Source organism: Clytia hemisphaerica, unplaced genomic scaffold (genome assembly GCF_902728285.1).
Source record: "Clytia hemisphaerica strain Z4C2 unplaced genomic scaffold, Clytia hemisphaerica genome assembly, whole genome shotgun sequence".
In the NCBI taxonomy this organism is placed as follows: domain Eukaryota; kingdom Metazoa; phylum Cnidaria; class Hydrozoa; order Leptothecata; family Clytiidae; genus Clytia; species Clytia hemisphaerica.
Genome location: NW_027103260.1, coordinates 36,191 through 45,463, shown reverse-complemented (window position 1 = coordinate 45,463; position 9,273 = coordinate 36,191). Strand labels below are relative to the sequence as shown.

General features: G+C 35.1%; 1 protein-coding gene and 1 pseudogene across 1 annotated transcript in view; one reads left to right on the top strand and one right to left on the bottom strand.

The window, feature by feature from the left end:
* The first annotated feature begins 4,102 nt into the window (after positions 1-4,102).
* Positions 4,103-5,880, top strand: LOC136799053 (uncharacterized; annotated as a pseudogene).
* Positions 5,881-5,997: 117 nt separating this feature from the next.
* Positions 5,998-9,273, bottom strand: part of LOC136798837 (uncharacterized) — a 39,427-nt gene continuing 36,151 nt past the window's right edge. Inside the window, exons 38-42 of the mRNA XM_067055513.1 lie at positions 8,974-9,071; positions 8,612-8,768; positions 7,738-8,076; positions 6,870-7,032; positions 5,998-6,461 (exon numbers count right to left, since the gene is read on the bottom strand). Coding sequence (XP_066911614.1) covers positions 6,148-6,461; positions 6,870-7,032; positions 7,738-8,076; positions 8,612-8,768; positions 8,974-9,071 — 1,071 coding nt within the window. The 3' untranslated portion in view covers positions 5,998-6,147. The remainder of the gene's footprint in view (positions 6,462-6,869; positions 7,033-7,737; positions 8,077-8,611; positions 8,769-8,973; positions 9,072-9,273) is intronic.

The following is a 9,273-nucleotide window of genomic DNA, read 5'->3' as shown; positions in this document are numbered from 1 at the left end:
TGCTCTTGACGTAATTTAAGAAAAGGTCTATCAAATAAACCACATTTTCTAAACGGACTTTTGGATTGTTAGCGTTAACTACGGTAAAAAATTTTTCAGTGAATTCATTTTCTAAAACCACAGGTCTATTAGGCAATTAACAAAAGTATTTTGTTGTATAATAGATCTACTTTGACATGTCTAAGTGTCGGCATAATGTCGTTTAATTACTAATGAAAGAAGAGAGGAAAACACCACGGAAGTACATTAAGAGTGTAATTAAAAGTTTTGCTTCTCATCGTTAAACTGCTAGTTGCTTTTAATTATCTTCTTCGGTTTAGTGGCTTGTTCTTCTACGGAAAACATCGTTTTTTTGTTGTAAGTATTTTTGAACCAGAGCGTATTTTTTCCATGTACATTTTCTTTTGGGTTATAACTATATTCATGAATCTGAACATTTGAAATTGTGGGAGTAAAAGAAGAATATTTTCATTTTCCCTCCGACCAGTCGTCAATCCGTGCTGTATCTTTTTGGTTATTGGTTAATTTGAATCAGGTTTTAAAAATTTTATAAGAGCAATTCAAGAACAATGTTAAGCATGTAATTACTCAATTTCAAGCAATCAAAGTCAGGTCAAAGTTCCTTATCGGCCCTAATTTAACGCCACAGCCTAATTGTGGGCTTACGCTGATTAGGGCCGTAAATAACGCCAAAACTTGTAAAAATCACTATTCAGGCTTCAAAACAGTAAGTATTAACCTTTAGAAGCCGCTGTTTTTTTTTGAAAAAGGCCAAAAAGTTCATCATTTTTTTCTGGAAATTTATTCTTTCAAAGGCAATTTCTGGACCAGGACAAACGATTCAGGTATCAACTTTGGTATTGTTGGAAAGCTCTTTCTCTCAGCTACAAAAAATAGCAGATTTTTTTTCTCTGAATCTCTAGTGGTCAGGAGTTATGACCAAAAGACTGTGTATCGGTAAAATGGCCTTTTCAAAACGTATATATACGTATTCTGGCTTCTAAGGGTTAATCAAAATTTACATTAAAGTGTCATCTTTCAGTATTAAACTGTTGAAAATTCCATTGAAAATCATTGATTTTCGTGAAGTTTTGGATATTCATGATATGCACCATTGCAATGTCTTCCACGGAACCCGACAGCTGATTGGTTGAAAGTGACGTATTGACTGATTTTACGTCACTTACAACCAATCAGCTGTTGGGTCCGTGATGTAATGTCAGAAGACATTGCAGTGGTGCATATCATGAATAGAGTAAAAAATGGATAGTTTTCATCCTTTAAGCATGCCAAAAATCCTTTGAGTTGAGGAAAAAAGGGTCAAAAATCAACGCGCTTTTAGATAAAAATTGCAAAATTTTAGCCAATTTTACACCCGGCCTTTTTAACAACGGCCCTTTTAGTCACGAGTCCAAAGAATAACGCCAAAAAGGGCCGGCGTAAAAAGGGCCGATAAGGTAGTAAAAATTGGGTACAACAACAGGATAAGAACAAATTAAGCTCAAAGTGCCAAAATTTAAGAACAGAGGTCGAGCCTGCCCTCAGCAAAAAATTTTACTAAAGTCTGTCCAAATATAATTGGCAGTGGAAACAAGAATGCCTGTAACTTTTGATAGTCAAATATAATTATGGAATTTTTTTTTGCTTGTTTTAAAAAATCAAAAGCGCTATAGTTGAATGTATTTTTGGTTGAAAAATTCGCGATTTTTAGCGGTTAAATTTGCGATTGCAAAAATTGAGCTTTTTTTCTACTTATGCTATAACGTTCATTTTTACACCAGTGGTAGTTCAGCCTTAGGTTGTGAAGTTTTTTAAATTTCAAGGCAAACAGAAAAGTCCTTCGGAAGATATGTGACCCGAAGTACCCCTTGGTAGCACTTTTCTGTGAAATATCAAATCTCTAACTTATACTAAAAACGGGGGTAGTGATATGATTGATAAAACAGTTTTTCGATCATAACACATTTTATGATATCTTTAATGACCTCATAGCCAAACTATGTTTAGTGTTTTGGGAATTAGCAAAGTTCTTTAATGACTTAAAAATAACAAAGTTCATGCTTATCTTTTCAATAAAAACAATTATACTGTGATTTCACTTCGTTTCGAAATAATCAATGATACCAATAATACCAATGCACCAACACTTAACATTTTCCAACTTTTAATTGCACTGTTCAAAAAAGATAACATAACCCCCGTTTTTAGTAATAAGTTGGAGATTTGATATGTCACAGAAAAGTGCTACCAAGGGGTATTTCGGGTCACATATCTTCCGAAGGACTTTTCTGTTTGCCTTGAAATTTAAAAAACTTCTCAACCTAAGGTTGAACTACCACTGGTGTAAAAATGAACGTTATAGCATAAGTAGAAAAAAAGCTCAATTTTTGCAATCGCAAATTTAACCGCTAAAAATCGCGAATTTTTCAACCAAAAATAGATTCAAATATAGCGCTTTTGATTCTCCAAAACAGGCGAAAAAAAATTTCCATAATTATATTTGACTATCAAAAGTTACAGGCATTCTTGTTTCCACTGCCAATTATATCTGGACAGACTTTAGTTCTAATTAAAAAGTATACCTTTAAAATTATTTGTGGCAAACCTTTCTTCAAAGCAAGATAGTCTTCTGCTCATCATCCTCCAACAAAAGTTTTTTTAGGGCAATATTCGGTAACTTCACTACTATCATGCAAAATAAAGAGCACTTAAAGTTGGTAAAATTTGGACAATATTTGACTTTTGATTGTAGAAAATCCATCCCTAAGTTCGGTTAAAACTGCTTGAAAAGAGGAAAAAATTGTACTTTCTTGTCATTTTTTTCCAAATTGAGGCTGGGCATGTTCTTAATTTTTCGACGAATTTCAGCCTCAATGTTCTAAAAAACTGGGTTCTAATAAAAAAAAACGTGTAGTCGACGGAAGATTGGCATTTTCTTTTAAACAGCCGTAAATAAATTAGTAAATTTTATCATCTTTTACCAATAGATCAATTCAACATGAAGAAACAAAAGCAAATGCTCTTTGTGATCCTGGTTTTGTTTGTAATATTTTACATTCTGATTCGATGTTTGCAAGGAGGTCAAACTGTTTCTATGGAGTTCGCCATTTTTCGAAGACCATCTAAAGTTGATGACTATAGAGATTCGAAGATGGAACTTACATTTCAAAAGAGCAATTCCAAGGAGATACTTCGGAAATCTATGATTCCGAGTGATGAGAAAAGAAGATTTTCAATAAGTGGAAAATCTTCTGTTGGAGAAAAACGGGTCAAACCTAAGCAAAAGAAGTCGCCGACAATGAAAATGAAAAAGGGTCAAACGAAGAGTAAGCGAGTTGAGACTTCTAAAAGGACACAAAAGAAAGGTAAATTTATTTCACCAGAGATTACGAAAGCGATAAAAGAAGATTGTCGTAAATTTCTTCAAGAAATTATTGAAGTTAAAAAACTGAATCTTATGAATACAACAAATGAAGAAGCTTGGAAAAAAGACAGGGAAGTTTTGATAAAAGAATATCAGCAAACTTTGTTCAAAAATGATGAAGAGGAAGCTAGCCGCATGCGAGAGGGATCTAATAAAAATCTGACAGTGGCCTGTCAACCACCTGTGTTTGACCCATTCCATCCGAATGCTCTGAAGGCATGGACATTCAATAAAAAAGAAGAGTGCTCCACCAAGAAATATGGTAAAATCGAAGGAAGTTCTTTAATTGTTGAAAATCCAAAGGGTGCAGTTATTGCAGTAAGAGCTCAATATATAAAAAGAGGTCGAAAAAAGTTTGCGGACGGACGGATTGATTATCGGACACTCCCTTCTGATGATATCATTATACATCATCAATATAAATATTCTAATGTCTTAAATGACGATTTCCATGTACATTTTACAGACCCGATTGAGTTGAATTCTACCGATGAGAAATTTGTTTTGAAACCACTGACCGAAGACTTTGTCAGTTTATTATTATTAGTAAAACACTCAAATCAAACTTCTATACAAGTCGTCAAAGAGTTTCATTCATTCATTTCCAATCCCCAAAAGGTTTGCCGTTCACGGAAAAAGATCAAAAGACAATCCACGGGATTGAAATACAACGTTGCTATGGTTATGTTAGACGCACAATCGAGAAGTAACTTATACCGTCAGATGCCACGTTTAATGCGCTTGTTGCATGACAACGAAGACGTGATGCTTTTCAAGAAACATGGTATCCATGGCGATGGAACAACGAGCCAAATGATGGCCACACTAGCTGGTGAGTTGTATTTATAAGCCTCAGATTATTTTATTTTTTTATTTTCCAATTTATTTAACGTGGGTCTGACATAGTTATAATCAAATACTAATTAATACCAACTATATATTATTCCAACTATATATTAAAAACTGTGAAAACTCGGAATTATATTTCCTAGAGCCTGCACTGTCCTATTTTTACAATTGAAAAACGTCGATGGTGATGACAAAAACCTGAAGAATCTTTCTCTATCCATTACCATATTATATTTACTTTCCTTTTTTAGGCTACCATTATTCTGAAACCAAGGAGAATCCATGGCAACGTCCGAACAATAAATCATGCGACGAAATACCAAACCTTTTGTTTAAGAAATTTTCTGACGCTGGCTACTCGACCATGTTAAACGAAGACGGTGTAACGGGTGGTACATTTCAGTATCGAATGAATGGCTTTAAAGACGCCCCAACTGATTGGTATACACGCCCGTATTGGATTGCCGCCCATAGGGATAACAATGGATGTGGAAAAGAACCTTGTGTCTGCGAAAGTCAAGACTTAAAGCGAATTCAAGAGGTTTTACGAAGACTTGTGAAGGATCTTTGAAGTTTTCGGTGACGATGTTCAATCAAGCTCATCATGATATGAATAACCTGCATATGATTGAAGATGAAATTCTAAGTAAGATATTTTCAAAGAATTCCATGTAAATGTCAGGTTGCCACACTTGTGTTTTGTGTAAATTTGTATTAATTTTTGAACTGTTACTTTTCATTCAAAATCATATTTAAAAACCTTTTCCTAGACTAAAAAGACCTTGTTCGGTTTATAAAGCCTTCAGATTACTACGATTACTCATTAACTAGTGCATTCTATATGAAATTTTTTAGACTTGGTCAAATTCTATGCAGATGAGAAGCGTCGGCGAAACACCATCTTATTTCTTTTTGGTGACCACGGTTCCAGAAATGTTGTGACGGGAGATTTCCGAAACACAAAACAAGGCAGAATGGAAGAATTCTTACCTTTCTATTCCATTATATTACCCCCTGGTTTTAAACGCCGACACAAAGACTTGTATTTAAATATGAAAGCTAATACGGAGGTTCTGACATCCCATTTTGATGTACATGCAACGTTACAACACATTTTATTGTATCCACAAAAACCGGTCAACCTTCTCTACGGACAGTCACTTTTTACCAAAATAAATCCAGTGACTCGGACATGCAATCAAACGGGCATTCCTAAAGGTTATTGCGTGTGCACAAACAAGAAAGCTGTGCCATCTAACACGAAAATTGCACACAAAATTGGAAATGCCGTGGTCGATAAAATTAACAACATTATTGAGTCATATAAAGAAGCTATACCTATATGCATTAAGCTGGAACTGAAAAAAATTATCAGCCTTGAGATGGGGAAAGTCCCAGGTGAAGATGCAGATCTTTTTAATATCATGCTACAAGTGTCACCTAGCAACGCGACATTTGATGTTAGGGTCACACGAAAACATAATGACGAACTGATTGTTGATGGGGAAATGAGCCGAACAAACTTGTATGGTAAACAACCCACCTGCATCAAGTTTAAGTATCCAAAACTCGCAAAATTTTGTTATTGCAGATCTTGGATGGAATAGAAAGTGTTCCCCTTGTCTGCTGTCTGCTGTTGGATAAATAAGACGGACAATTAAGTAGTACGACACTAGATTGGAGTCTGTTAGAATATCCTTAATATATTAGATTTCGGTTGCAAGTAGTATATGATTAATAATTATTTAATAAGAAGAAATTTTTTGTATAAATATATTTAGCTACTATCGTGTATTATTGCTGCAGTGATTGCTGCATCATTTTTATACAATCTTTACCAGACTGGACAGTCTTTATTTCAATCCAGAGCTTTTTCAATTATAGTGCAGTCTCTTTTTGAAGTCCAATTCTCTCTGGTACATTGTTGCTTTCTTAGTTTTCAGTTCGGCCGCGCGTTCTTTTTTCTTCGTGCGGTGTAATTCTAAGTCCGCTTCTAGTTTGAAAATGTTATGAAAATTATCTCGATATTTCCAGGATTTATAACAGCGTTGTAATCGATCTAATTCAATCTTTTCATCGTCTTGTCGATTGGAAATTTCTTCAACAGAGCCAGTAAATTTCTGGTGGAAGGAAGACACTTCTTTTGTAAGGCTTGTATTGACATCAGCATATCTTTGTTCAGGGGTTCCTATCAAATGAAAACCATTTAAACAATAAACAGACTATAAGCACTCGACACTCAGCACTCTTTATATTAGTGTTTCATGAACCTCTTTACACCCCTGTCTCACAGCCCCGGTGGGGCTTTTTTCCTCAATGGGGATAAATATTCCTATTGAAATCCCAATGGGGATAGAAATTTTATTGTTCCAAGGTTAAAAAATCCAGTGGGGATGGTTTTGGAGTGCAATTTTTTAAACATTGAATTTTGAGTGGGGATGAAATCAAAGTGAATTTCCCAGTAGGGCTGAAATCCAGGGTATTTTTCCACCGGGTACGAAATTTTGGGGGTCTGGGGATCCAGCGGGTCTGTGACACAGAAGTGTCTCTTTTCTTTCAAACTCATTTTTTTCGGACTTCAGAAAACATTTATTACCTCTCGGTTGAACTTTTGATTTTCCTTGACATAATGTTTCTCTGATGAAAGAGAATGAGGCGCCCAATAAAACCGCCACCGCCCAAATGCCACACAATTGTAGGAGAATGGTGGATGCTTCTTCGGGCATCAATAACACTTCCAATGTTTCAATCATGGTCGGCTAAAAAGAGGAGGTTGAAATTTTATAGTAGCCAAGTACAGTTGAGTCTCCATATCGAACGCGTACAGAGTGAACACAAATTTGTTCGATTTAAGGGCTCTGACCATAGTCGGAAAATTGATGTTAGTATTATTGAACATAAAAGTTATGTTTTAGGTTCTTTAACACTTTCAACAAAGAATGCCTTTGTAAATCACCTACAAAATCTACCGCAAAAAAATTTTCAAAATGTCTTTACTTCGTCGAAACTTTAAGCTCTTCAAAGCTGAAATACTCTTCTTCGCAAAAGTCTTCATTTTCTTCTTCATCAAATTTTTTCATTGCAATTCTTAAATTTTCAGATTCAAGGATAATTGACCTAACAGAAAATCTATAACATGCCACAGTTTTGTGGGCTAGATTAAGTAGAATTTTATATTTTGTAAGTGGCAAATATTAAAAATTCACTATGGTCAGAGCCCTTAAGGAGATTTTGAACGAGTTATGGAGTAAGGTTTATAAGGTATTACTAAAGGTATGAGAAAAGTTGTTCTGGTTAAGGAGATATTCGAGTTAAAGAGACTGTGGTACAAAATTCCGTTTATTGCTAAATAGGTCTCAGTCTCAACCGATGAAATTCCTTACAAAAGACCTTTAAAAGCTATATAATTTGACAGGTAGAATGTCGGGGAAAGGTTTGAAAATGAGCATTAAAGCTCCACTTACATTAAGTCTGCCAAGTACTTTCTCGATATACCAAATCAAGTATGCTTGATTGCCAGTGATGTATGCACGGAAATCCGATTCCAGGCGGATAAGATCTCCGGATAAAACAAACCCATAACCAGTATTGTAATTCAAAATTCGGGTTATCATGATGGATTTCTCTTCCAGATATTTCTCCTTGCCCAAAAGCTCTGTGGAATCCACTAGCCCGATTTCCACTTCTTCTGCGCCTACAGCCTCAATGAGATCATCTAATTCAGCATAAGTGGTGCTTTCGTTTACTTTCCCATTTCTACGAACTGCCACATTATATTCGTATGAGCCTTCTATAACACCAATCTAAAAAGAGATTAGTGGAATATTTCATCAAATTATGATTCATCAAAACTATTTCTCTGGAAAGGTAGGGGCGCTTATTCAAATATTGTTATTGATTGAATAAGATATTGAAAAATTTACCCTTTTAAACAGTTAAGTTTAGGCAGATTTCCAATTTGTTGGTATACAAACTTCTGAAATAAAAAAATAAGCGCCCCGCTCGAATAAGCGCCCCGCTTGAATAAGCGGCCCCCTTAGAGTCTGAAAAATTAAATAAGCGCCCGGGCGCTTATTCGAGGATTTACGGTATTTTCAAAGTCAGGAAAAATGTAAAAAAGTCAATTCATAAAAGAAAAGGGCCTATCAAGGGTTTCAAAATCAGCCAATTTCTCATATTAAATCAATTTAAGCTTCATATAGTTAAACTGAAAGATAAATTCATACCTCTAGTGCCCTTACAGCAGTTTAACTTGATATTGACTTATCAATTATTTAGAGTTCGCTTCAAAATTAAAATACTTTTCTTTTAGATGCCCTCTTTAGTCAAAAAACCTACCTTAGCGCCATACAATTTGAAGCCATCTTTCATTTGACCAACAGACATTCCTGAAGCGATGGCTGAAGAAATGATGCCCAACAAAATGAAGCCAGCCAAAACCCAAATCACCATCAAAGCTTTAGATTTGTTGGTCGAAGGAGTAATATCACCATAGCTACAAGAGTAAACATGGTATTGTGTACAAGGTCCCCCTTTTGCATGCTTGACTCTCAAAGGCTTTTTAGATAAGAGCAAGAGTGAAATTAAGATTTCTTTTTAGATAACTGGATTATTTCCAAACTCTAAGATAATGTGGATATCACTAAGTAAAAAATCCTCAAAGAGAAATGAAAACCATGAAAAATCTTTGTCTCGCTTACCCAACGGATGTCATGGTGATGAAAGCCACCCATAAACCACCCATTGCACCACGAATCATCGAGTCTTTGCTCACTTCTTCTAGTTCTGAATCAAATTCCTGAAAGACATGATTTTACACAATCATTGTAAATCTTTTACAAACATTAACATTTTTCACTTAAGAGATTATCAATAGCGCTCCGCAATGCATACGTCATAATTATTACTTTTCACTTTTTTTGACATTTGTACGAGTTGCAATCCCACAATTCAACGCGGCTCAATTAAAGATACGTGCAAGCTGTTATATATCTTTTGTC